Source organism: Drosophila ananassae, chromosome 3R, assembly GCF_017639315.1.
Source record: "Drosophila ananassae strain 14024-0371.13 chromosome 3R, ASM1763931v2, whole genome shotgun sequence".
In the NCBI taxonomy this organism is placed as follows: Eukaryota; Metazoa; Arthropoda; class Insecta; order Diptera; family Drosophilidae; genus Drosophila; species Drosophila ananassae.
The window spans coordinates 22,497,588-22,524,524 of NC_057930.1; the positions used below are offsets into that span (position 1 = coordinate 22,497,588).

The 26,937-nt window shown below is 42.8% G+C and overlaps 10 protein-coding genes across 12 annotated transcripts; 3 read left to right on the forward strand and 7 right to left on the reverse strand.

The window, feature by feature from the left end:
• Positions 1 to 6,742: 6,742 nt before the first annotated feature.
• On the reverse strand, positions 6,743 to 9,303 carry LOC6498114 (sodium-coupled monocarboxylate transporter 2). The gene is made up of 9 exons (XM_001962068.4): positions 9,180 to 9,303; positions 8,980 to 9,129; positions 8,764 to 8,923; positions 8,643 to 8,708; positions 8,533 to 8,584; positions 8,410 to 8,477; positions 7,943 to 8,356; positions 7,188 to 7,879; positions 6,743 to 7,127 (listed from the first exon to the last, which is right to left on the reverse strand). Exons 1-9 carry the CDS (start codon positions 9,272 to 9,274, stop codon positions 7,073 to 7,075), a joined length of 1,752 nt encoding a protein of 583 aa, XP_001962104.3. The 5' UTR covers positions 9,275 to 9,303; the 3' UTR covers positions 6,743 to 7,072.
• Positions 9,304 to 9,377: 74 nt separating this feature from the next.
• LOC6498113 (2-phosphoxylose phosphatase 1) lies at positions 9,378 to 12,324 on the reverse strand. The gene is made up of 5 exons (XM_001962067.4): positions 11,997 to 12,324; positions 11,616 to 11,937; positions 11,423 to 11,563; positions 10,781 to 11,366; positions 9,378 to 10,716 (listed from the first exon to the last, which is right to left on the reverse strand). Exons 1-5 carry the CDS (start codon positions 12,091 to 12,093, stop codon positions 10,090 to 10,092), a joined length of 1,773 nt encoding a protein of 590 aa, XP_001962103.1. The 5' UTR covers positions 12,094 to 12,324; the 3' UTR covers positions 9,378 to 10,089.
• A 128-nt stretch (positions 12,325 to 12,452) lies between these two features.
• LOC6498112 (ubiquitin carboxyl-terminal hydrolase) lies at positions 12,453 to 13,739 on the reverse strand. Its single transcript, XM_001962066.4, has 4 exons — positions 13,592 to 13,739; positions 13,314 to 13,454; positions 13,114 to 13,256; positions 12,453 to 13,057 (listed from the first exon to the last, which is right to left on the reverse strand). The coding sequence occupies exons 1-4, from the start codon at positions 13,625 to 13,627 to the stop codon at positions 12,694 to 12,696; spliced, it is 684 nt and encodes a 227-aa protein (XP_001962102.1). The 5' UTR covers positions 13,628 to 13,739; the 3' UTR covers positions 12,453 to 12,693.
• A 26-nt stretch (positions 13,740 to 13,765) lies between these two features.
• LOC6497429 lies at positions 13,766 to 14,741 on the forward strand. The gene is made up of 3 exons (XM_001962065.4): positions 13,766 to 14,041; positions 14,093 to 14,530; positions 14,589 to 14,741. Exons 1-3 carry the CDS (start codon positions 13,969 to 13,971, stop codon positions 14,717 to 14,719), a joined length of 642 nt encoding a protein of 213 aa, XP_001962101.2. The 5' UTR covers positions 13,766 to 13,968; the 3' UTR covers positions 14,720 to 14,741.
• On the reverse strand, positions 14,733 to 15,912 carry LOC6498111. The gene is made up of 2 exons (XM_001962064.4): positions 15,105 to 15,912; positions 14,733 to 15,052 (listed from the first exon to the last, which is right to left on the reverse strand). The coding sequence occupies exons 1-2, from the start codon at positions 15,786 to 15,788 to the stop codon at positions 14,924 to 14,926; spliced, it is 813 nt and encodes a 270-aa protein (XP_001962100.1). The 5' UTR covers positions 15,789 to 15,912; the 3' UTR covers positions 14,733 to 14,923.
• A 170-nt stretch (positions 15,913 to 16,082) lies between these two features.
• On the reverse strand, positions 16,083 to 16,397 carry LOC6502453. Its single transcript, XM_001962063.4, has one exon. The coding sequence runs from the start codon at positions 16,395 to 16,397 to the stop codon at positions 16,146 to 16,148; it is 252 nt and encodes an 83-aa protein (XP_001962099.1). The 3' UTR covers positions 16,083 to 16,145.
• Positions 16,083 to 16,842, reverse strand: LOC6498110 (protein CEBPZOS). Its single transcript, XM_001962062.4, has 2 exons — positions 16,606 to 16,842; positions 16,083 to 16,536 (listed from the first exon to the last, which is right to left on the reverse strand). Exons 1-2 carry the CDS (start codon positions 16,733 to 16,735, stop codon positions 16,403 to 16,405), a joined length of 264 nt encoding a protein of 87 aa, XP_001962098.1. The 5' UTR covers positions 16,736 to 16,842; the 3' UTR covers positions 16,083 to 16,402.
• An 82-nt stretch (positions 16,843 to 16,924) lies between these two features.
• On the forward strand, positions 16,925 to 20,127 carry LOC6497430 (GATOR complex protein MIOS). Its single transcript, XM_001962061.4, has 6 exons — positions 16,925 to 17,088; positions 17,144 to 17,317; positions 17,397 to 17,648; positions 17,715 to 19,204; positions 19,263 to 19,744; positions 19,806 to 20,127. Exons 1-6 carry the CDS (start codon positions 16,971 to 16,973, stop codon positions 19,894 to 19,896), a joined length of 2,607 nt encoding a protein of 868 aa, XP_001962097.1. The 5' UTR covers positions 16,925 to 16,970; the 3' UTR covers positions 19,897 to 20,127.
• Positions 20,128 to 20,943: 816 nt separating this feature from the next.
• LOC6497432 (tudor and KH domain-containing protein homolog) lies at positions 20,944 to 26,274 on the forward strand. Of its 3 annotated transcripts, none has more exons than XM_014906220.3 (5): positions 20,944 to 21,287; positions 23,885 to 24,305; positions 24,380 to 25,204; positions 25,261 to 25,367; positions 25,423 to 26,274. In XM_014906220.3, exons 2-5 carry the CDS (start codon positions 24,001 to 24,003, stop codon positions 25,920 to 25,922), a joined length of 1,737 nt encoding a protein of 578 aa, XP_014761706.1. In that variant the 5' UTR covers positions 20,944 to 21,287; positions 23,885 to 24,000; the 3' UTR covers positions 25,923 to 26,274. The 3 variants fall into 3 exon arrangements, with proteins under 3 accessions (XP_014761706.1, XP_014761705.1, XP_001962095.1); XM_014906219.3 differs by lacking the exon at positions 20,944 to 21,287 and adding an exon at positions 22,663 to 22,943; XM_001962059.4 differs by lacking the exon at positions 20,944 to 21,287 and adding an exon at positions 23,440 to 23,510.
• LOC6498109 (protein C10) lies at positions 26,244 to 26,900 on the reverse strand. The gene is made up of 2 exons (XM_001962058.4): positions 26,607 to 26,900; positions 26,244 to 26,549 (listed from the first exon to the last, which is right to left on the reverse strand). Exons 1-2 carry the CDS (start codon positions 26,751 to 26,753, stop codon positions 26,346 to 26,348), a joined length of 351 nt encoding a protein of 116 aa, XP_001962094.2. The 5' UTR covers positions 26,754 to 26,900; the 3' UTR covers positions 26,244 to 26,345.
• Between the last annotated feature and the right edge of the window lie 37 nt (positions 26,901 to 26,937).

Genomic DNA, 26,937 nt, shown 5'->3' on the forward strand with positions numbered 1-26,937 from the left:
CTGAGATGGCACTAGTACGGACGATAGCGATGGGGATTGGGGATAGAACATTGGCGCTACTCCTTTTCCTTGTGGCAAAACAAAATGGATTGCTCTTTAACTAAAACAGTTAACAGGTGCCCAGCGATGGGAGCAAGTGAAAGGTACTCGGCAAACATTGTGGCATATATTCATCTCTTTCGTACTTGGGGTAGATGGGGCTAGCTCCCCAGTCTGCTCGCCTGGCACAAAAAACACAAAACCGCTACGAAATATAAGGCATTCACACTATTCACTCACTCGCTCTGGTAATCGTACTGGCGCCTTGGGTACCGTCAGCCCCCCTATTTCTTAGTGGCAGAGTGAGGGGCGTGGCAGAGTGAGTTTGACCGAGTGGATTGAACCGGCAGGTTCGCTGGCTGCTACTCTGTGGCGATTTCGTTTTCGATTAATGTTGTAAAAAATGTTTGAACTGTTTTAAGTTTAAGTTTTAACGGTAACAGTAGAGCAGAAAGATTAGCAAGTAAACGGGCAACATGTGGGTTCGAGTGAGATACCATCCAGAGCGAGGGAGACGAAGCTTGGCAAGGCCCCCATCACCTTGGCATTGAAAAGAGCTTACTCACAGATACATACATACATATGTACATACACACATACTGGGCAAGGCTGTCTGAAGAAGAGGTGGGGGAGCCCTGGGGGTAGTTCATTTACCTTTGTGCTCGCTCTGCCGTGGTGAGTAATATTGTTGCTTGTGCGTGGAAAGGTGATGGCAATATCCAGAAATGCTAATTATGCTCCGGAAGCTTAAAAGATATTAGTGATGGGATTGTCTTTTTTACTAAAGCTTTGAATTTAACTTTTGGTATAAAATATTAAAACATAAAAATAAAAATGACAAATTTTGAAGGTAATATTAAAAGGAATTAAAATAATAGCCATAAAAAACTTTTCAGTGTACTTGGGTGCTTTTGTTGGGATATTCCCCTAAGGAACTCTAAAGGAAAGGATTAAGCTGGAAGGATATGGAAGGGCAAGGAGTTGCGAGCACTGGGGAACATTGAAGTATATTCTTGTTTCATTCAGTTGGGGAGCTTTGTGTTGCCTCCGTTTGTCAAACGTTATTCAAAGTCAAAGTCAAAGTCGTGCAAGTGCGAGAGAGCCAACCAGCCCCCTTGGAGCCCCCACCACCACCACCACCCACTTTTTTTTTAGCAATGGTGTGTGTGAGTTCCTCTCATGATTTTGTTGCTTCTTTTTTTTTTTTTTGCTCATGCCTGTTGCTGATTTGTTTGTTGTTGTTGTATTTTGTGTGTTTGTTTTATCATTCTAAGTGGCTGGATTTGTTGTTGTTCGTGTTGTTGTTGTTCGTGTTGCGCCGGTGCTCCCGTCATCATTTAGAACGTTTCTGTTCCGTTCTGACCGCGTGCGCATGAACAAAAAAAAAAAACGTAAATGGGGCGGGCACAATACACACAAAACACACACAACAAACCACAATCTGGTGGGGGAGGGGGTGGTATATGGGGAGCGGTGTGTGTATATGGGTATCATCATCATCAAGTGTCGTCGACAGAATCGGAATCGGAACCAAAAACCTCCGGCACAAAACAAGGCCCTACCAATTTGCTGTTCGCCTATTCGAAAATTTCACTAAAAATTGTTTGCACTCTCTCGCCGGGCACGAAATGAAAGTATCCTTTTAGCGACCCCCCCAGCAAATCACCCCGGATTAATTTTTTCATCGGATTTTCGAGTGGTTTCACATTATGATGATGGGTTTTTATGATACTCCGGAAACTGACATAGCCGGAGACCCTTTGGAGACGTTCTATCGTATCTGTTAGCCAGGTGGATTCCATGAACTTTACCCCCAAAGCCGGAATATAACCATTTAATATTTATATGGGTAATAAGGGTTACCATGCAATTTTTTATTGAAAGACTAAGAAAAACAGTCGAGAAAAAAATTAGAAGCTTTGGAATGAGAAATTTTTTTAAATAACAGGGGTTTTCAAAAGGATATAGCCACTAAAAAGGACATGACCCCCATAGTAATTCCTATATGCAAGTCCCCCCCAATAAAGCCCTATATAGCCCTTCCCCTCTATCGTGACGTAACAGCCGGATAGAGTGAGATGCACCAAGGTCACATAGAACGAGAAGGCAAGCTCATTTGACTGATACGTGAAACAACAACAAAAACAACAACAGCAAGTACACAAGCATTTACAATTGGAATGCGCGGGTAATCGGATTTTCCCCCTACTCCTCCTCCACTCCCACACACAGACACTCCTCCATACCACCTTGGCACCTGTACGCCTGATTTCTGATCGCCTGCTACGATAGTCAAGACTTCCCCATGTTGGCGTGTGTGCGCTGTGACTAAAAACGGCTATCCGTATGGCTCCCCAATTGGAGAATGGGGGAGACTGGGGGGCCTTGACACAAGGTCTCAAGTGGTGCCCCTTAAACAGAAACAGAAACAGAAATAGAAAATCGCCTCTACCGCCATCTCTATCTAACAATATAAAATTTCCCTTCTAAGAGTCAAGAGTCTGGCGGGATTCAGAGATGCCTTCCCCATCTTATGACATGGCAGAGGCAGTGGAATTATATATTATACCAATATTCCCCCTACTGTGCGGAGAGCCAGTGTACTGTGCTCTATGATTTCTGTTAGCCCGCCCTGTTAGTAGCCATCTTTTTCGATTTTTTGCTCCCCAGCATGACGAAAGCGAAAGTACCAGTAGATATTACCAAAAAAAGGTAGTCCAAATGCACTGGAAATGGTGTATCTTATAAAATGGATATAAGATAGATATAAGATATAGATACAATAAATAAAAAAATATAAAAAAAAAAGAATTAAACTCTTTCTTTCAGTGTTGGATCGAAGTGGTAATGGAGAGTGGTTTCTGTTTGGTCTGGTTTCTGGCCAAGGATGAGGCCCTGTTGCCTTTGCTGCGGTTTGGATGCATGTCGGGAGCTTTGTCGGCTCGCTCCGATATGTGGTGCTCGGTTCACTTCTGTTTTCCTGGTGTAATTAGGCAAACGAAATATAATAATAATAAATTATAATTTTAGAAGGCGTGCCCCATACTTGCCCCCATAACAGCTACTTCAAAACTTAAAAAAAAAAAGAAATATCTACAAGTATCTGCGAGATACTTTTGGGCCATTTCTGCGACCGTTCCGACGTTTGTGTGCTTTAAATATAAACGAACAGGCTTCAAGAAGTATTCGCTATAAAAAAAATTTGAAATTATAATGCGAAAATGGAAAAGTCTCTTAAGGGGGGGGGGAAGCATTGTTTATGTTAATTTTTTTTTTTTTTTTTTTTTTACAGCCCAGTACAACCCACCCGAATCGATGTTAGCAGAGGGCTGTCTGGATGGCTAGCTGGCTGGGCGAAAGAAACCAATCCAATCCCAGAAAACCTGAAACCGAGTACCCAAGTTCCAGTTCCCCAGTATATGGCTACGCTGAAAACCCCTTTTCGAGCTTCGCTCCGGTTCTCCGGTTCCAGTTGCCAACTTTTATTTTTGTGGCTCCAGCTGCCCAGCTCCCAGCTACCAGCTCCCAGCTGCCAGGTTGGAAAGTTGCGGCCAGACGTTTTGCTATTTCTATGACAACTTGGTAGCTCTCGGGTAACTTCTAATGATTTTCTATGTCCGTCGCTGTTAAGGGGACTATCCCCGCTAATGTGGGGGATCCCCTTTATATTATATCAGGTTTTCGGAGCGCGGATCCACCGGCGACCGCTGGCTGTTTCCCTCTGTGGGTGAGAAATGTACGTTCTCGGTGGAGTTTGCGTCATGCGATGTTAATGGAACAGGCAATCAGAAATCCCCTACCGGACGACGTATCACGTAACGGCTGGCGATAAAGCGAGATGGCGATACGACACAGACAGACAGCGGAGAAGGTCGTTGTTGGGGGGCTCTGGCTGGTGTGTGTGTTTGTATGTGAATGAGTAAGTGTGAGTGGGGCCAATGTACCCGCGAGTTCAGTGCATTGCACTCTCCCTCATACCATTTCAACTCTTCTCACTCATGTGGTGATCTAAAAAAAAAATAAGCGTGTTTGAAAGATTTATAAATGGGGTTTTAAGATTAGTAAGGTGAGACAAGACTTTGTTTAAGTGTTTTAAATAAATTATTAATAAATTAATTAGAGTTTTATATATGATAGTCCCCCTTTAAGTTACCTGTTGCCAAGGGCCATTATTGCAATTCTTCTTCTTAGTACTGCAATTACCTACGTACAGTGGGCAATTTCTTCTATGTGCACGTAGCTGCACTTATCTTCCCTAGGCGCTCTCCCCTTCGCCCCAAAAATTTCCTCCATTTATTCTAGTGATGCTCTCTTTGGACTATGTGCAAGTGCTAGTGCGAGAGCGACAGAGTGCAATAGCGATATTGAGGCTTGGAGGCTTGGAGCAAGCAGGAGGGGGTAGGAGGTAGGTGACTAGGGCCTCCCTATCGCCGCCCCCTTTTGATGGAAAATTGTGTGCCCCGCTCGCACATTTGAAAAGTGCATCGAGTGCATCGAGTGCATCTCCGTCCCGATTCCCGATTCCCTATTCATGATGCCCCCATAGAACAGAGGAAGGCCTCTGGTCGGCCAACCGAAGAGCAGAAACGAAGCCTAGTTGGGAAAACTCTTGCGCCTTTTCAGCTTTGGATTTTCAGTTCGTTGTTAGACGAGACGATCTTCCGACCACAACCCGAAGCCCCGTTACCAAACGGCCGGCCATGCAACTCACCTGTGCATGCAACACCCAACTGGTTGCATCTATTGGTCGGCTAGGAAAAATCCTGCCTCACAGCCCATAGTTTTTCCTCGAATCGAGAAAACCCCACCAACATAAGCCAACTACAAAGTGGCACATTAGAAGCTCCCCACCATCTCACAAAACTTAGTTTTAAGCTCAAATTTTGCTGTTGTTGCACCGATGAAAAATGGTTGAGAAAAAAAAAGTTTGAAAAAAAACGTTGTATGATTTTTCTTCGTCAATATTTTGTAACAGAGCCCCAGCACCGATGCAGCAGTGGTTCCTCTCTCTGCTTCTTCTTTTTCGTTTTCTCCGACTTGTGTAACAAAATAAAAGTGCACAGACCCACAGAGAGTAAAAGAGATGGGAAGCTAAAATGGGGAGAGCAATGGCAAGAGCGAGCAGTAGTCACCTCCAACGATTCCCCAAGCTCCATCCCACTCCTCCTTCTGGCAAATGCACTTATTGCCCCAGTTCTACACTGGTGTGTGTGTGCTGGTCTTTTTTTCAATGGGAGCAAACGGGACAGATATAGAAAAGAGCAAAAGAGCAATGCACTTCAGTAATCGCAGGTCACTGTGGGGCTAACAGGTGAGATAATAAGCTTAAATTTCAGGTTTTCTGAATAAAGAAAAGATTTTTAAAAAAATCTCTATAATTAGAATGAGACTATGTACTTTTAAATCATTCCTAATATCAAGATGTAAAACTTTTATCTTTAAATTCTATGAAAAGTTTTGTATCCCATTTTATTGGAGCTGGCTCCACTGTACAAGTGCAACTGCAACGATAGAGACAGGGAGCTCGAAAAAAAATGCCAATGGGGGGAGAGTGGGGTCATCTTTCATGTCTCGCCATGCGATGCATTGTATTAACTTTCAGGGGCTTATACAGTTTTTTTTTAAAAAGGGGGGCTATAAAACATGTACTTATTGATAATAAAATTATTTTAAAAATTTAATTTTTGAAAACCTTTACAAAAGCTTTAATAAAAATGAAATCCCCCCATTTGGTGCTTCTCTGCTAATTTGTATCGAGATTTGCGACTGCCGACTGCGACTGCGACTGCAAAGCTCCTCGCGAATCAGTGGGCGCACCTGCTCCGCCCCTTTTGCACGCCGGCTCACTCTCCATCTGGGGCCGTCTCTCTCGCACGGATTTTTGCAAGTGCATCGCTTAGCTGCGAAATCTGGGCTCCTTTTCCCAATGTAACACAACCATGCACCATGCGAGCAAAGATTGCCCCTAGGGTTCCATTACGACACATATGTACGGATTTTGTTTACAGCTTTTTTTTCGCTGGAGAAGAGCAGGATTTGTTGTTAAGGGGGGATCCACAAAAAAAAAGGAGGTAAACAGGTGATACGGAGGGAGCCCCATAGCTGTAGGAGAGTGCATATTACAACTCCAAAAATATCTCCTTTTGAACGTCATACGACATGGTATTCCCCATGCGGGCCTTTTCTCCAAGTGTGTTCCTCCTTTCGCGGGAGCTGCGTGCAATAAAGTAACAAAATGTACTGAATGTCAACAGGCTCTCAGTTTCGGGGAGACCGACGATTTTACATTACGCTGTGCTCAGTACGGTACACGCGCTCATTGCGCGATGCCCCCCCTCTCCCCACTCTATCTCGCGCTCTTTCGCTCATCGGCCTGGTGTGTGCGTTTCTGTTTTTGTGTGTGCGCGCTACTTGCGCGCTTGTTCTCCCCACTTTCCTCTCAAATCCGCTACCCCCTACCATCCCCCCACCGTTTTTAACGTTCAAAGAATATAATGACTCCACTCCACTCCCCGGTTTGTGTTTTTTGTTGTTGCCTTTTGTTGGGGTCTTTGCTCTCGTTTGCTTTATCATTCTTATTTTGTTGTTGTTGTCGTTTTGGATGATGCGCTTTTGTATCTGTGTGTGGGGCCCCTCACACAGATACATCACCAGTGCTGCAAAAGCAATTGGCGAAAAAAAATGGCAAGATGCATTTTGGTTCTCTTTCCTCAGTTGGCTTTCAACTCTCGAGATGGTAACTTCAAGAATGAATTTCAAGGATATGCGAAAAAGAAAAATATTTTTAAAATTAATATTTTATTCTTCTTCAGATACATTTATTCTGTTCTTTAGTAGGAATCTGTTATGGAGATGTGTGAAATCAGTACCCGTCTATCAAACTTTATGTTGTTTATAAAAGATATGTTATCTTTTACAAAGTTAAGACACATTTAATCAAATATTCCAAAATATGGCATCTATTCTTAAATGGGATTTCTTTCAAAAATTAAGTCATTTAAAAGAAAATGATAAAATAAAAATCCTACCTCTTCTATAATTCTATTTTATTTTCTTCATCAAGGTTTCTGTTCTTTTTTGGTAGGAATCTGTAATGGAGATAATTTAATATCAATATCTACTAGATATAATTTAATATATTCTTTTACCTGTGTATCACTGGGGCTAACAGATTTGGATCAATAGTCCTTATGTTTGTGGGTTTAGTCACAAAAGATACTAAAGTACCCACAACTAAAACAGTGATAACTCCAATTACAACTACCCAGTGGTAGGATATTCGGTAAAGTGGCAACACGTCCTCCTCGTTCACCCAATTAGTTTCCAGTAGGGTTACATTTCCAACACATCCATCCACGGATATGGGACGTTTCTGGGAATTCAATTGTCCTGATGCCGCTGCAAATTGCGATCCGAGGCATATCCAACCGGAAAAGAGGACTCCGACTAGAGCACCAATTGCCGTGCCCAGGGTGTTTGCCCAGGGAACTACCATTCCCAGAGTGAATATTCCAAAGGCACCACTAGCCGTTATAGACACAATGGCAGTGAAGGTACTCAGAATACCACTAAGTTGCTCCAAAACCAATGCCAGGCCAATGGAGAGAAGTCCCATGACAATAATGCTGGACTTGACAATGATGTTGGACATCCTCTCGCTGGGACGCATCTTGAAGCAACCTCTGACGATGTCCTCCAGGATCACCAACGAGGTGGAGTTGTAATAAACGGAGAGAGAACTCAAGCCAGCTCCGAAGATTCCGGCGATGAACAGACCCGGCATTCCGTAAATGTGGCCCACACTCTGCACCACAAACAGGGGCAACATTTGATCGTCATTCTGCGAAGTAGAAATTTAAACATTTACTGAATAAAATTGACATAAAATTATTATTTTTATTACCGTAATCAGACCTGCACTCAAGGGATCACAGTCCTTGTACTTGTCGAACAGGAGCACTCCCAAATAGGTGCAGACGAAGATGAACCCGGCACTTCCCACAGTATATATCGCCAACGCAGCCCTGGCCTTCTTTAGGGAAGGAAGGGTCATATACCGATGTACCATGGTGGGGTTCACAGCATTTACAGAAAGCCAGCCAAATAATTCCGCGACGACCAAGCCCCATACAGTGTGTCGAACATAAAGTGAGGGATCTATGTTGAATATTTCAAGGCGATCCCTCGCATCCAAGTCATCAAAAAGGGAGTCCAGGCCAGTGGCATAAATAGTTCCCAGAATAGTAACTACTATAACTGAAAAGAACATGATCACTGTTTGCCAGACATCCGTATGAACCACAGCTTTTAAGCCTCCCTAAAAAAAGGATATTTTAGTAAAGGATATTTATGTTTAATTTGCAAACTTACCACAATGGTATAAAAAACACAAACAGCCACAATGACTGCTTCTATTATATAAATATTTATGCCAGAAACTGAAGTAGAGAGTGTATTTAATATTTGTTTTTTATTTAATACAAAATAACTTACCTTGGTTTAAAGATAGGGCAGGTAAATATACCAAAAAGGGCAAGTAAAGCAACTAAATTAGATACTATAAAGATTAAAGAAACTATTTTTAAAAATTATTTAAAACTTACCACACCCAGAATAAAAAAAATCGAAACTATACTTCGAATACTTGAGTGAAAGCGCAGTTCCAAGTACTGTAAGATAGGAAAAGTTTATAAAAATATTTTAATTAATTATTGAAGAGAGAACCTCATTTGCAGAGCCAACTTGAAGATTCCAAAATACTGGCAAATAAATATAAGCAATTGCAAAATATTCCAATAAAATTGGCACGACAATAATCCAATATTGGGTTCCATAGTTATAGACCTCAGGCGGGATGCCCAAAATTGAGACACCCGATATGGAACTGGAATTAAAAAGATATTATGTTTAGGCACACAGTGTTTTTAAAGATAAGATTACCTGGCTATTAGACTCATGGAAACTGGAAAAACTTTAAGACTTCCCGATCCCATTAGGTATTCGTTAAGCTTATCCGATCCGAAGTCATGTTTTCCTTTCTGTCCTGGACTGATTGATGGTACAGGTTCTTCTGGTTTTTTAGTGCTTTTCCTAAAAAACAACTTTTTATTAAACACCTTAGGAAAGTCTAAGCTACTTACTTGATGTATCCGTAATAGATTCCTGTGGCCGTGGACAAAATAATCATGCCCAGAAACACGATGTAGTCTACGGTACCGAATCTGTAGCTATCCATACTCTAGCTCGTCTGATCAGAGACTGAAAAAGTGGTTTAATCACAGAGATTTCCAAAAATTAGTTTACAACCCCCAATCAGACTTTATGTTGGCCATAAACGATATGTTATCATTTACGAAGTTGAGAAATATTTCATCAAATATTTCAAAACGTGTCATTTATTCTTAAATGGGACTTCTACCCATAATTTAATCATTTAAAAGGACAAGAACATTTATTTTACAATAAAATTGTGCTTAGATTTAGTATATATTTTTGTAAATTTTTGTTTCACGTTTAGTTTAAACTTGATATGTTTTTAATTTGTGAGTTGATTTCATTCTGATATCAATTAGATGATAGTCATGAATAATTCAAAGATAAAGGTTGTGGAAGGGTTTTTTTTAAATATTTTTCTAAATTGATATATTTATTTTTTAATTCATTTTTTCTTCCACAAAATTAAAGGTAACCACTTTCTGTGATAAATTCGAAAGTTTATGTAATTGAGTTTCCAAAATTTGGAATATATTAACTTTGAAAAGTTTCTTGATATGTTTACGATTTACTTTCCACTCCTTCCTCTTAATATTTTATATATCTTAAAGTAGATAGTTCTTAAAATCTAATAAGTGCTCCATTGATATGTATCGATTTCGATTTGTGGATCAACAAGTTGAATTCTTTAACCTAAATTCGACTAACTTTACAGAGATAACATCGCTAAAATGCGGTCGTTTCCAGATGGAGCTAACCCGGAGATTCGTTCTGGTTGGGTAGGGGTGGCATCTTAACTATTTATCACAGTTTCAATGGGGCTCATCATTCAAAATCCTAGAATTCTCCAGCTTTTGGGGGAATTCCCGCTGCACAGGCTTCCTTGAAATTGGTGGCATTCAGTGGACTGAAGTAATCCTCATGCAGAAATCTAATAATGTTCTCTATCGGACACAGATCGGCTTTGTTACCCCTAGAATCCCTCGTCACTCGAAGACTCTTTCCGCCCTCACAGAAATCAATCTGCTGGGTAACATCCTTGCCATTGTACACCACCCGGAAATAGTAATCCGTATGGGCTTCACTCCGGTACACCTCGAAGGCCAATCGCGAGGCATAGGCTATAGTCTGACCCTGGCTGGTAATGATTCCCAGGGCAGCTGTCAGATATTGCATGGTGCAATCGTGTCCAGAATATAAAACGAATTTGGTCCTGTCTCCGGATATCATTTTCAGCATGTAGCTAACGATATGCCGTATCATTCCATAGGCCCGAAGTAATCCGGATAGCTTGTAGTACGAGTGGCTAGCCGATCTTAGGGAGAGTTCATCAGCAAAGGACATAAGGGTGTCGACGTGAGCGGCTTCCACACAGCCCTCTTGGGGTTCCTCCTCCGCTGGCATTTGGGGATTTTCGCCGTTCTCCACCTCTGGGGAGTCGGGTTCCAGCTGGTTCTGACCCTCCTAGAAAGTTTAAACATTTTAAGATTAAAAGAGGCTTAAATTGAAATGAAAATTCTTTAAAAACCTGCAATAGATTAGCAGCCGTTTCGTCCTGATCTATATTGATGACATCCACTAGCTCCTGATTGGGATTCTTTTTCAGAGGCCTTGGAGTGGCCACTCGCTTCTTCCTGCGACACGGAAGTGCAGCATCGTGGCACAAAACAGTCAGCAGTGCATCCACTACCTCAAAGGGATTATTTATGCCATTCGGTGTATGCTGCATCAGGGTGCCACCGATCCACTGCATCACTCCCAGCACATCGGATCGCTTCAGTAACTGTTTGTCCCCCATGGCTTCCAGTCGCTTCCGGAGCTGGGCCGACTGGGAGCAACTGCATTCTCCGAAACAGAAGGCCATACTATGGGATTCCTGGACATTCAATGCCAACCATTTATCCGCCGGGAGGAGGGAGAACAGCATGGCCAGAGCCGACTGAAAAGTGCGACGATAGCGAGTGGTGAACACCACCACTTCGTCCGAGTTGAGGAGGGTGTGTGGTGTTGTCTCCACCGAAGCACGATTGGGATTGGGTTTGAGGAGAAGGCCCAAAGGATGGGCATAAACCTGATGCATTATGTCGCCCACATGGAGTAGCTGCGAGATGCCCCTAGAAAAGATATGGTATTATTTTCCAACTCGATTATATTCTGCATCGTTTGTCACTTGTATGTAAGCTGTCCCAGAGGACATCCCCTCTCTGTGGCCGGAAGCAGTGGGAATCCATGGAAAGGACCCACCTTGTTCCAATACATGTGATTCGAGCCCGAAGCGGAACTGCTCGAATTATACAAAAAGCTTCGGTATCTGAAAGAAAAGAGATCTTCACAAGATATTCATATACTCCTAGGATACTCACCTATTAACCAGGTTATCCGTGCCTCCAGTCACTCCGCAATTGATGCCAGCACTTCGGACATGCGATATGGGTCCACGATCCCCATGCCTTATGACCAGGAGCACGCCCTGTAGCTTCCAACCCTCCAAGATGCCACCATCATCCAAGCGCTGTACCTGTGACAGCGGTGCACACCGTTCCCGGTACTTCGCGAATCGTTGGACAGTTGAGGAGGAGCCTTGGGATTCGCCGCCCAAGGAACTGACGGTGCCAGATGAGCTTGGTCCAAAGACGGAACCACTTCCGGGTATAGTGTCAACGTTGCCCATATAGCGATACATGCCTAAAAATAGATTCCATATAGTCTTTCTGATAGACTTTCAAAATGATTTTATAACTCACCCGCAATGAGCAGGAATATCCAGATGCTGAGCAACACATAACAATACAAAGCTCGATGTTGGGTGGCCAAGCGCATCAGTTCCTTGAGCAGTCGCATCCTGGCCAGAAAACCTGGCTCTTGAACTACCTTTTACCTGCTCCTGCCCCGAATCCCGGCTCCTCCTTTTATTCATTAACTGGATGGGCGGCTCTCTTGGAGGGTCTTCTTTTGTAGCCTAATCCTGACCAGAACGTAGAAAAAAGGTACTATCTGGATAGAGCTGGCTATGGAAAACCTGGTTTGATATTTTTTGTGTAGAACTAAGAGGAAGTGGCTCAGCTGTCAGTGGTCGACGTGGAGTAAGTCAGGGCATGCGCATTGGTGGCCACCGCGTTGTCAGCTGTTCAGTCAGGGGTGCGCTTAAGGGGCGGGTTTTTTATTAAGACTTAAAATTAATTAATAGAATCTAAAACAAATTTATAAAGCTCAGCATCAAGCATGAGATTACTTTTTAATATAACATACTAAAATGTTCCCAATACAATAAAGTAGCTTTGGCTCAAAGCGAAATAAATATGCGTAAACTGTTGGCTGTTTCTCTTTTGTTCGGCCGAAAGGTGGGGCTTCAAACACCTCTCCAGCCTGGTAGTTAGTATCAAATACATTGTTTATGTGGCTGATCCGAGATCGTGGTGGTTTTGTCGATTATAAAACGGTCTAATCCTGGGCAGCAGTCAAAGCCAAAACAGTGAACCGCACCTCGGAAGGATCGCGAGCCATGAACTCCTTGCACACATTGGCTGCATCCTTAACGAAAGTCTCGTCCGAAGTCGGGCCATGCTTAATCGGGAAGGATTTGCGACCATCGAGCTCGTATAGAGTTCCCTCCTTGTTAACCAATGAGATAAAGTGATGGATGACGTGCTCATGGTCGGCAGCATTAGTTTGTCCCTCCTGAGCCAGGGCCTGATGATCGGCCGTGAAGTCCTTATCCTGCTCCAAAGCCTGTCCACGCTCCTCCGGCGACAGGCTGGCAGTCTTCTCCAGGAAGTTCTTCAAGACTCCACTTTCAATAGCGACACTAAAATGATACAGTTTAGTTAAGTTCTTTGTCTTTATAGAATTTCTGCAACCCACTCTTTGTTGTTGGCCAGGCTGTGGATGAGGGCCACTGTGCCGCAGGCATTGTGGGTGAACTGGCGCATGTAGAAAAGATCGCCGGGGTGCTGCTCATCTGCCAGCTTAACGCGCTCGTGCTCTTCGGCACGGTGTTTCTCGTACTAAAGAAATAATTCAATAGATCTCTAAAACAAAATTATAAGAATACTCTTTCTTACGGTTTCGCTGATTGGAAAGAGTAGAATAAAAGCCTTCACGGGACGAGGAATCCAAGCCAGAGTCTCCTCCTCCAATCCGATGACGTCAGTCACCGACCAGGATGGCGACACGCCCAATTTATGTATGTACTTAGACAGCACCTGGAGTATGAGGAGTAAATTGCGTCTTTTTCCAGTTAATTTTTGCCAATTTCAAAGGAATCAATTTTTTTTGCAGTAAAAAAAAGCTTTGGAAAACTTTGCCAACGCAAATATTCTCAGGCTGGGTTATAGCTTACCTCGGGGTTGGATTCCAATGGTGTCCAGGTCGACATTTTGCTAGAATTTTGAATTAACTGTGCTCTAAAGGAAATTTCAAAGTAAATGCAAAGCTTGAAAAAGTTGTATAGACTATTACCGGCACTTTTGTCGTTTAGTGTTGAAAAGCTTCAAATCACACTCTGTTAAAATGTTACGTTATCGATAGTATCGGTTTGGCTTAACATAGATCATAAAAACTGGTCAAATATCAATATTTTAAATTTAAAAATAGTTTATTTAGTAAATTTGATACTTATTTTTGCAGTTTATACAAGCCTGAACAAAGCGAATAATTTTTTTTTGAATAAAGAATACTTTTCACAAGGAGTGGTAACCCTGCCACATTGTTTACAAAATGACCAAAGCAAATAAAACTCCTCAAAAATCCTGCGAGCCAAATTCGAATTCCCCATTGACTCCAGTGCGGTGTAAGTTAACAAACGACATACTTAAGCCTTTGACTCACAGATAATTTACAGATCTGGACAGCCCAAGACACCAATCGCCCACAAGTCATGATGCAAATTTGGCCACCTGCAGAACGCGGCTGGAGTCCTTGGTAAAACAGATCCAGGATAACTATGCCAAATGGAAACTAGCCCAGCAACGTGGAACATCAATTTGCTATACAATCGAAGCCAAGAAAACAAAGAGCCTGGAGAACGAAAAGAGTACATCGTATCCAGACGATCTTATTTTGCCTTGCAATAAGTTGGCTATTATAGCCTCGATATTTGTGGATATAGCCAACAATACGAGAGAGATTTTAAGGCAATTAAGAGCTCTTTGCAAAATGCCAGGAGCTGCTGCCGATACGACATTTTATAAGTCTTGGAAACTTCCTCAATTTGTGGCATTTACGAATGAGTTATCAGAAAGATACGCACAAGAGGCAGTAATTAAGAAAAGAGTGGCGGGTTAGTACCAACAATTATTAAGTGCATCTCATGTCTAAACTTTCTATTTTCTTTTCAGAAAATATAGCCCATTCAACGGATAGAAGTGAACTCATTAGCCACACAACTTTTTGGGAGTTCCCTGAACACGTAGATTCTTATGTGCAACTTGGTTTTCTTATACTGGCTGAAGAAGTCAGTTTAAAATAATAAAATATTCAAATAACATTAATACATTTCTTATATTGGGCAGAAAACTTCATTACATCTTATAATATTATAGCTTATTTTGGGCAGTAAACTGTGTTGGAGCGGTTAAATGGGCTTAACAAAATAATATAAAACTCAAATAATGTAGCTCCTTAAACCTATAGGAATGCTGAATGTGTTCTAAATGCTTTGTTGGCTTTGTGCTTATGTCTGAATTGAGATCCTCTCCAGGCGGGGAGCGCTGTGAAACTTGGTCCACCACCAGAACCAGGTGCACGAAAATCCCACAGCAAGGGCAGTATAGTACATTATAGTAGCAATGCTGAACTTTTTCTAAAAAATTTAAAATTTGTTAATAATAAGTATTTAAGAGAGATAAACCCACCTTTTTGGTAGATTCAGCTTCAGCATCTTGCTTCTTCCAATGGATCCGGGCATTGTCCTCAATTTGGCGCAGGTCCTTGGCTATCTCATCCGTAATCTTCTTAACGCTCTTGAGTGTGTCCAAAGCGAAGCTGCTAGCATAACTCTTGTCGCCGACCACCACATCATCTGGCGGCATCACTTGCAGCTTGTAGTTCGTGGCAGCCAGCGAGGCTCGCATGGACATAAAATGACCGCCGGCATTTTCTATTATTTTGTTGTTATAGGTGCTTGCAATGGGCTCATTACAAAGGTGCTCATAGCTGGGATCTTGGTTGGGCATTTTGGCGAACATCTCGAGGAGTTCTTGTCGCTGTTTCGAATACTTGAAGCCAAAGAGCTCCAGGTCTTCGTTGGAAAGCGACGCCAGGTCCCTGCAGCTGATGTTCTCATCAATCAACTTATCCACACAGTTGGTGACATGTCCTGTCTCTGCCGATTGTGCCATCAGTGCGTTTAGAATTTCACGGTCACGTCGCGGATCCCTCCGGAGATTCGGCTTCACCCACGGACGACGCTCGTATCCAATGAAAGACTTATCCAATTCCTGTTGGTGGGTGCGCGTATGGAAGTCCTTGTTGAGATCAAACTGTACTGCCGATGACATGTTGGCGGGGGCCAAGTCGGATGCATCTTTCGACGTCATAGTATGCTCTGAGATTCGTAATACTTTCAGGTTTCAATCAGGTGCAATCAATTACCATTTAAATGCAAATGGATGCAAGTCGGGTGTTATACAACACTGATGCGTCTGTGCGGTGGGTCAGGATTTCTTAGTGATGAGAGAACATATTTAGATAAATTAATTAAATAAAGCTAACTTTAGTTTTTATTTTTAAAAATTTTATTTTAATATATTATTTAATTCATTTTAAATGACTATTTTAATGTCAAATAACCACCGTCTTGTTCCACCAACACATTAACGAACAACAATAAGTTAAATGCTTAAAATTTATATTTTAAAGCGTAACAAATTGCAAATTACATAAGAAAAAGGTCCCTAACTATCTGTTTTGTTGCCCTGCGGCTGTGGTCTATACAATGGGGTACTGGTGGTGGCTGCTTCCTGTAGTTTCTTCATGAACAAAGCCTTCTTCTGGTCATCTGCAGAAAGTTTGGTTGACCCAGATGCTGAGGCTTTGATGCGGTCTATTTTCTCGGCATTAGGTTCGGTGAGCAGCATTAGGCCATAACCCATGCCGCCGAAACCCAATAGCCACAGGACAGACTTAAAATAGGGATTTCCAGACATATTTGTTAGTCGCTCTTTTTCAGGGCGCTCCAATAATTCGCATCAGTTTGCCTGGCCTTGCTGTCGCCGACAATTTCTCCGATTTTGTAGTAGTAGTCCAGGAGGAACGGATAGTTTTCGTTTATGTGCTGCCGGAACTCTAAAAAGGACATTGTATTTATTAAAATTACCATTTATAAGGTTCTTATATAAAAATGAGACTCCTTACCTCGGTTTGTGTTCATGCGGTAATAGACTCCGTAGCTGGCGGCAAAACAAACCGCCTCCAGGACAAACAGAGTTTTGGCACTACCCTTGATGAATCTCCAGATGGCGGGCTTGGGGGTTTTGGGCAGCATTACAAAATAAAAATAAAGTTAAACACGTTTATTGGAGCGATAATAACATAAATGAAAGTGCTTACGCAGTTAAGAGTGAGTCAGTGTTGGAAAGCAGCTGGAGGAATCAGCTGACTGGCCGGTCATCTTCCTCTTTCTGCCTAGTGTTTATCTCACGTTTTTGTTTTTGCACTGATAACGCGACGCAATTAGCCTGAGTGAAAAAAACTGTTTTTCTTATGGAAACTCGGCTACGATGAGTGGAAATATACACGGCCTTAGCTGGTTTCCGCATTTTCCGGACAAATTTGTGTCCTGGGGCCAGGAGATACATCTGTACGAAGTGCGCAACAAAGAGGATCAAAACCAAAAGAGTAAGGTGGCATCCATATGCTTGCGTTTCTATTGTTCAATGTTTATTTATTTCAGGTCGCCTGCCTTATATATCTGTAAACTATCTCGCCAATGAAACGCGCTATCAGTATGCACGCTGTGTGGCTGCGTCCTATCACAGTGACCAGCCCATTATAGCCGTGGGTCTGGCAGATGGAAAAGTTGGAGTTTGCAACTTCAGAGACACCTACGACAGCAGCTGGGAATACAGTGGGTATTCCTCCCATGGGGGGAGGAATCTTTTCAAGCTAGACTTAACTTAAACCCTATTTGTTTCAATAACCCGTAGCTCCCCGGCAGCAGCGCATGTGCACGTGCCTGGCCTGGAACGAACTGGATGCAAACATTCTGGCCATAGGTCATGATCGCCATCGTAATGACACCTGCATCACCATCTGGGATATCGAGACGGGTGTGCCCAAGGAGACGGCCAACTTTTTCGGGGTCGGAGAATCCGCCAACTCCCTTTGCTGGGATCGTAATTATCGTACTGTGATCGCGGGAATGAGCCAGAAAATGATCAAGTTGTTCGATCTAAGACGTGAGTCGGTTCATTTCTGGTGTAGCTCTAGCTAATCTCTGTAATCTCATTTAAATTTTTTCGCAGAGAGCAACGCCACCTGCCAGAGCATCCAAACGAAAACGGTTCAGGGCTTATCGGTGTCCCCCAATGGCAACTACCTCTGCAGTTATGTGGACTCTGTGATCACCCTGTGGGATCCGCGCACCATCAAGAGCCCACTGCGGCAGATTCAATCATCAAAGAATCACCTTCAGATTGCCTGGTGCCCGACCAGGACCAGTTTGCTGTCCTCCTTGCAAAGGGACTCTCCGTATATTACACTTTACGACATCCGGAGTGTGGATAATGAAAATTCCGGCGAGATATATCACGTGAAAAGACAGATAAGCCCATTTCCGGCCAAGTTCGAGCATAGTGGAAAATTTTCATATGTGAATAGTCTCTCCTGGCACTCGAGAGATTTCGAGAGGGCTTTGCTTGTCGCGGATGCTGTGAATATCCTGGACTTTCACTTGCCCGCCACTTTGCACACGGCTCACAGTAATCGCCGGAAGTTACCCCTTCTGATGCAGAGACCACTTTTTACACCTGCCTCGCCAACGTCCACAAATGCCGCCACACCCACTCAGCAGCTGCCGACGAGCAGCTGCAGCACAAACAGCGGAAGCTCTCTGGACTTTAGCAGTCCTGGTGGTTCAGCCCTAAATGTCGATTTTCTAGAACCGGAACTCTTTGAACTCGACTTGGTGGATGAGACACGGCAGCGAGCATTGGAGGATTACGGGATTCGACCGGACAATAAAAAATTCGCCGACCTACACTTAAGTCCATATTTGCGGAATGTGTGGTCCACCCTAAAGAATGTCTATAACGAGGAACGCCTGGTCGGTTTGAAAGCCACCTTGGGCATCAACCTGGGGCACACATCCGAGGCTCTGATGGCCAGTTCCCGCATTGAATCTCAGGTTCTCCAGTGGCCGGAGGGCATCAATAACTCCAACAAGCTAATATGCTACAGAAGCGAACAGAGGGACATGGCTCTGCAGCTCTGCGGTTGGGCCGTCGAGCACGAGCTGGAGCGTTTTATTGAACAGCTGTACGCTAACAAGGAGTACAGCCGAGCGGCTATGATTTATGTGTTCCACCTTAAGATCTTCCATGCCTGCAACATCCTCTCCACGGCAGCGGATAATATGCGAGATCCGAGCATGTACAGGATCACGGTGATTGCCTTGTCCAGCTTCAATGCGGATCGCTGCAGCTCCACTTGGCGGAATCAGCGTTCCAGTGCCAATATGCAGATACAGGATCCGCATCTCAGGGCGATATTCTCGTTTCTCACCATGGAAAAGGAAAATTTTGATGCGGTGCTCAAAGAGGAGGGCGTTGCACTGGCGGATCGGGTAGCCTTTGCCTGTAAATATTTGTCGGAAACCAAGCTGGCGGACTATGTGAAGCAACAGATTCAGGCGTCCATTGAAAACGGTGATCTAAATGGCCTGCTCCTGACTGGAGAATCTCTGGACGGGATTAGCATTCTTCAGTCCTACATGGACGCCAGTTTTGATGTCCAGGTATGGAAGTTTATTCAAAAATAAATGTTAGTATTTAAAAAATATATTTCTATTTCAGACTGTAGCCCTGGTGGCCATCAACTACTTCCGTCAAGAGCACTTTTCGGACAAACGTATCCAGTACTGGATCGCCAGCTACCTGGACCACTTAAACAGCTGGGGTCTGTGGGAGAAGCGTGCCGAACTGGACATCAAGATTGAAGGAATTCGTGCCTCGTCCCGCAGCTCCCGCACCGTTTTCCTTTCCTGCAACTTCTGCGGAAAGTCCGTCTCAAATGCCTTATTGGATGAGCCGCGTCCACGTAGCACCACCACTAGCACCAATCGTCTCTCCTCCTGCCCCAGCTGCCGGAAGCCGTTGCCCCGCTGCTCCCTCTGCCTGATGCACATGGGCACCATGGTGAACATGAGCAATGGTGAAGCTCCGAACAACACACCAGAGGTGTCCGGCTGGCAGACGAAACCCTTTTCCAAGTGGTTCTCCTGGTGCCAGACCTGCCGACATGGCGGCCACACCGAGCATATCATGCAATGGTTCAAGTAAGTGCACAAACTATCATATTTTACTTAAAAAGATTATAAAATTATTATTATTTGGCAGGCAAAATTCAGAGTGTCCTGTGTCGGCATGCAACTGCCGGTGCTTCGACATGGACGGCACCAAGCCGAATACTTTAAGAGACATTTCCTAGCTGCTCATTAGGCAGCCACCACTCCACACTCTGCATCCACACCATATGCCATATGCATTAAGTTGTTGACTTGTTCCAAATGCGCGCGCCTTAAACTAAAAAAGAAAACTCAGAAGTGTTCATTGTACTTAGACATGGGATGTGCCCGTAGCATTAGTGTTTATGACCTATCAGCTTTTAGCTGCTCAATTGCATTTTATACTTACATTCAAATAAAGGACTATAAAAGATTCTGATCTAGTTGCCTTTTGGAAGTCAACCACTTCCCATCGATTGACATTTCAAACTATTGATTGGTAATACTAAAGATTTTCTTTTCCTTTAAAATGATGGACAAAAATAAGAGTCAGAAACCGAAGTACAAGCTTTGCGAAAGGAATTTGGAGGTGCTAGAAGACTTGGCTTTTGTTCGTAACACTCTTAAGGACCTGGACGTGGAATCCGAGCCCGTAACTCGTGGAGTCCTCCTTGACCTGGCTTACAGTTTGTATCTCATACCTTCCACTTAATCGCCATTATATAACCTTTTTTCAGCTTTAGCCAGGGATCAACTGGTTGAGGCCGATCGCTATTCCAAGCTGGCCAATCGCTCCAACCTGAGCATTGCGGACATCAAGATGGCCAAGCAGGTGCCTGTCAAGGAGGTGCCTAAGCCTCCGCCACAGGAACAGAAACCAAAACCGGAAATTCCATCAAACCTTCCCACCTGGCGCATGACGACTGCGCAACTGGAGACCCGAGACTGTGGACCGGTTCCTAACCAAGGAAGGAACCCACCTCAAATTCCCAATCGTGTGGCGCCTCGCCTGGTTCGTCGTCCTGAACCCTTTCTCGGCTCATCTGTGATGGGCAGAGGTGTCATCAATTGTGCGCCCATGGCGCGTGGAATGCCTCTTTCTAATATAAGGATGCCCTATCCTGGCATAGTACAGCCTGGAAATCCTTCGCCCTCGAAAAAACCGCGAACGTATATAGTGAATCCCCAAATGATGTCAAACATCCAAATAAAACAGGAGAAGGAGTAGTTTTTCAGGAATCAAGCTCATTAATGCTCCTTGAATCCTTTTAATGAAATTATTCTTTTTAGTAATATTTTAAAATAACCGCTCTTTGAATCCTGTCCAACACTAAAAAGCTTTCAAAGCTTATCAACACCGACCGATAGACCGCACATACCGATAGATGGCTTCGCACGTTTTCTGGCATTATTTTTGTTGCTTTTTTAACGTTAATTGCAACTGACCCAGCCATCAAACAGAGCTTCCAATCCGTTTATCAAGTGACTGATTAAGTAGTGGCTAAATAAACTAATTAGTTTTAAGAATAACGTGCTAAGATATTGAAAAACAAAGAAAAGACAAGCCGCCTCAACAAAAGTGTCCAGTCAAGTGGTAAGTGATGGGCTTCGCAGAAGGGAACTGTGGGTGGGGGGCACAACGTCGGCATGTGAGTTCTCCGGAACTCTCAGTACTTTCACTATCAGTAGCGTGTCAGGAGCGTGCCCTTTACCAGGATAGTTTCCCCACACAGTCCCCACTCATTTGCCCAAATCATACTCTCTGACCTTTTCAACTTTTAACGTATTGGTTTGGTTTTCTTAAAACTGGTTTTCCATTAAGAACTCCCAAAAGCTTCGAGCCTGCAGCACATACTAATTCAAAATGCAAATACACATGATTGTTGTATTTGATATTTTTAAAATAGAAGGTTTCTCCACTTCGCCTATCGCCGGATTATTAAATACCTTAAAGTGACGTCGTCTCCTCTGTTTATCTAGCTTTATTTAGCCACCGAGACAATAAATACGTACGTGAAAATCAAATTTGAAACATTGCCAACTAAAATTCGACGCATCTCAGGCATTTTCACCGCGTGACCCCTTCGAAAAAATAAAATAAAAAAAAAAGTCTAAGAAAACGCACAATTCTTTGGCACCATTTTTTTTTTTTCAATTTTAATCCTAACGGGAATATGTCTTTAAAATGTAACGGTAAATATTGTAAGCTATCGAGTTCAGCTTTTTTTTTAATCCATTCAGAAAATGGTAATAAATCAAGCGAGGAGACCAAACACAACTTAAACAAAATATACGGTTCATTATGTCATTCCACTAAATTTAGCATTCCAACGTACTCCGCGCTCTCTCGGGGTTCTCTTCAAGCTTTTCTACACAGCGATTAAAATGTTATTAAAACTATAAAATATTTAATATTTGATTAAAAAAGTTATGTATTTTCAAAATGTAATATGTAATATTATTAAAAATATTTTATTTCTATCTAAAAGTAAAGTATAGACATTTATTCCAATTTCTTAATTTTTAGTACTATTAAATAAGTAATATTATATGTATATGTAATATTAAAAAAAAATATTCTATTTCTATTTTAGAACATAAATTCTAACCTTTTTTTTTAAATTTCTTTATTTTTGGAACTATGAACCCTTTTCAAAATTGTTCCCTAATTAATTTCTCCCTGTGTAGACCTCTCTATATAATAATCCTTCCCATTCCCCATCAGACATTATGCCGCTTGCTGACTTACGCCTTGTTTGCTCTTCATTATTTGCTTTTTTTTATGCCAAATGCCAATACTTCTGTTAATTAGTGGTTCGTACAATTCGCAATTTCTTATTTGCCAATCAACCGGCAAAGTAAACAAAAAAGAAGCAGAATTGAGAGAATTAGTGGGGTCTACAAACAGCTGATAGATGGATACACTCTCTTTCTCTCTCTCTGCCTCTCTCTCTCAATTGATTAGCCGCCCCAAGGTGCCCAAAAGTTGTGCTCAGTTCCTTTTGAAATGTAGGGGAGAAATCAAGCTTCCATCGCGAGATCTTAATATTATTATTTGTTTTTTTTCCGCCAAACAGTTTTTATAATTTTTTACGATTTTTCGAACGACATACGAGACGTGAACATGGGGAATTCCTATAACAAGTCGGAATAAAACGCTTGATTGGTTTTAAGCGTTTTTCCTTTTATTTTTCCTTTTATTAGCAAACACATACGGGTTTTGCGAGAAAACTTTGTATTCACGTTCAAGGTCAGTGCCAAAAAAAATGTAATTAAATGTTTTATTTGTGCAAGATTTTCGGTTTGTTTATAAATGGTTTTGTAGGATTTCCTCTTTATCAGTGGGAGATAACAAAGATATGCTTGAATGAGTGCATTTATTTTGGGATATTAAAAGTGAAACCGGTCCGATAACGTCGATGAGCGCATAAACCCGTCTAACTTGTCCAAAAAACCAGTGCAAAGCTTGAGAATATTGTGATTTATAGAGGCTCAACAAGTGGGTTATGCCGAGGCCTCCATAGGAAGTAAGGAAGTAGGAAGAAAATACAGGAACTGTAAATAGTATTACTATTTTTAAGAATTACTTTGCATTTTAAGAAATTAAATCTTGATTACATTTTTACGAGTAATTTTACGATTAGTTGGCACTAGACTACATTGCCTAAATTTCTTTTTCTTTTCTTTTAACTTCAAAGCCTATTTTATTATTAAAGACTTTTTCAAAATTTTGTATTTTTTCTAAGCATAATTAGAGTGGAAATTGACGTTCCTTAGGAAGAGAGTGATGGCCCGATTCAGAATGCATTGAATTGCTGTAAGTTTTCCGAAAAATTGTACGACTAGTGTACGACCGGCACTAGATAACGTCACTCGTCTATTTATTGAATTTGCAGTTCAACTGTGTAGTCATTTGCTGTCTTTTTGTAGAGTTTAGTACTTTTTCAGAATTAGTATCCAGTGATGGGGATTATATAAGAATGGATATTGATTCTTTTGGCCAGACATTAATGCCTGTTCCAAGTCAACTTTGGGAATTAAATACTCTTGATGTTCTATTTTCGTTTTCAAAGGCACACGCAACACTATTACCCATTTGGAAAAGACCTTGAAAGGGGTTTTCTTATTTATTTTCAATTTCTTGCCACACATGAGACATTAAAAATGACAAAAATTCCTATTTCTTTGCAGTTTCCATTGAGAAGCATCAAAATTAAAAGCGATAAGGTGGAGTTGGACGCCCTACATCGCAAATATAATCGACATACACCCCCACAAACCCGCACACACACCCACACAAATCAAAAATGTTGCGTAACACGCCTCTTGGTGCCACACCCACCTACAAACTACTACTGGGATTTGGACTCTGCTCCCTCGGAGGAGCCATGCTATATGCATATTTCAAGAATCGCCCCGACGAAGAGGACCAGGAGGACTCCAACAATAGCCAGCAAGCGAAGGCAAGGAACGGGGGCCAGGAGCCAACTACCCAGAAGGAGGTCTGCCTCAAAATAGTTGTGAGCAACGAACATGTGCCCCTGATAATGGGTCGTGGCGGATCGAATATCAAACTGATTGAGGAAAAGACCTCGGCCAAGATAAGATTACGGTAATTGGATTTGAATTTCAACACAAAATTAAGAACTTTACCATAAATTCTCATCCGGATTTGTTTTCTTCCAGAGACAAGGACAGTAGCCAGAAGTTCTGCGACATTACGGGCCTTCCCGACGCCGTTAAAGCTGCCCGGGTTCTCCTGATCAAGGAGATTGAACGGGCGCCGCTGGTTAAAGTGGAACTCCAAGTGCCCCAGAGGCTGGCCAACAAACTGAACACCCGTGGCGGAGAGCTGGTTCAGGACATTCGCTCCAATTCCCTAGCCAAACTGAGCATTGACCCTAATGGTCGAAACGGCAAGGCCAAGATCACTATCGTCGGCAACCAGAAGCAGGTTAATATTGCCCGCAAACTACTGGACGATCAGATTGAAGAGGATGAGGAACTGCGTCGATCTGTGGAGGAAGTGGAGCAGCGTCGCGAGCCTCGACGATCGCCCACTAACAGCATTGCATCCTCCAGCATCTATTCGTCCCAGACGTCGCTCAGCTCCCACACGCAGCCGCGGGATAAGCTGATGGCGTCCAAGGGCGATGGCAAGCCCATGGAGGTTTACGTTTCCGCTGTGGCCTCTCCAACCAAGTTCTGGGTGCAATTGGTCGGACCGCAGTCCAAAAAGTTGGACAATATGGTCCAGGAGATGACAAGCTATTACAGCAGCCCGGAGAACCGAGCCAAGCACACCCTAACCTCTCCCTACATTGGCCAGATTGTGGCCGCCGTTTTCAAGTTCGATGAGAAATGGTATCGCGCTGAGATCGTGGACATTATGCCCAATCAGTACAATCCCCAGGAGCAGGTTATTGATCTGTACTTTGTGGATTATGGGGATAGTGAGTATATCTCACCGGCAGATATCTGTGAACTCCGCACCGATTTCCTAACACTGAGGTAGGTAGGAAAGATGCTTCTTAAAACACTTCTTTGATCACCATTTCTTTGTTTAGGTTTCAAGCTGTGGAATGCTTTTTGGCCAACGTCAAGTCCACCATCCAAACCGAGCCTATTACCTGGCAGAAGTCATCCATTGTTAGGTTTGAGGAACTGACTGAAGGTAAGACTTTCATAGAAAATCATAACTCTACTACAGAAATACTCCTACATTTCAGTGGCCCATTGGAGGAAGTTGATTGCCCGAGTGGTGACCTACAAGGAGCGCCCTAAAAGTACTACGTCTGTGAACTCTGCCGCCAAGGAGGGAACACCGCTGCCCGGTGTGGAACTTTTTGATCCGTCTGAGGGAGCAGAAGTAAATATTGGCGACTTGATGATCACGCAGGGCTTTGCCTTACCCCTCGACGAGTCGTACCCAGTGCGATCTCGCAGCTCTACGCCCTCCGCTCGCAGTGACTCCACCATCGAGGAGCTATGCGTTAGCAGTCCCGTGACTCCAAACACCTCTCAGTCACCCATGTCCATGTCCATTGACGCGGAAAGCATTTCGCTGGCGGAGGACGCTCATCTCGCCCAGCAAATACAGCACCTGCAACATAAGCTAAATGGTAACACAATCGGAACGATTAACCCTGCCAAACTGACAGTGGCAGATCTCGAAAACGGGAATAACAATCATGCTAATAGCACTACTAATGGGGGCGTTACGCATTAGGATTTACATTGTTACTAGTTACTCTCCTCGCCTAATTGTTACTACCTAAAATGAGAAGGAGCTCACCATTTGATGTGTACATAGAGTATAGACTTTAAGGAGCTTACATTACTTTAAGGTAAACAAAAATGAACAATTTCATAATTTATCGTCGTGATCACACGTGACTGCTCGACATATCCTAGATCCTAGAAGCTGACGATGGACTGGTACAGATCCTGAATTGTTTATAGACAGCTATGCCATGTTACTTATTGTTAGCAATAGAACAAAACTTTCATTTGTACATCAACCCAGTACACAAAGACCAGACAAAACAAATTAAAAGAAATGCTTTTTATAAGAAAGTGAAGAAACTTATATCTATTACATGGGGCCGAAACTGGCAGTTATTGCAGTCTTGTTTTGGGGTTGATATCCTACTCAAATTAGAATATCGTTGGTAGTATTTATAGCTATGGGGGGCAGGTATATAGCTCGGATCTGACTGCGCAGGCGCGCAATCTCCATGTCATCTCGTTCCATTTCCCGGATGAGCTGAGAAAACTGGACCAATCCCTCGCGATTTCCCGGAAATCCGTGACCCTTGATAACATCCAGCTGAAGCTGCATCACCAGTGGGAAGACCTGAACATAAAGAAAGCTATTATGCTAACAATAACTGTTGGGTATTATTATATTTACATGCTGCATCATAAGAATCATTTCTTTCCCAGCGGAGGCCTTGGCTTCAGAAAGTTTTTTCGAGTTTTCCGGCTGATTAACGCAACGTATGATGTCCATGAGTATTTGTTTGGCATTCTCATTATTAAAATTAGCCAAATATGACATTATAATCGATCAAGTGGCAGTGTTTTAATGGAAAATTAAATAAATATTCAATGTTCAACAAATGTTTTCTGTTTTTCCTAGAGATGGACTCTTACACGATACGAAAATCGAAAAAATGTATGCGTCATACAGCACTGTCATAAATCAGCTGTTGCTGTAAGTGTTTAAAAACATAAATTTTATA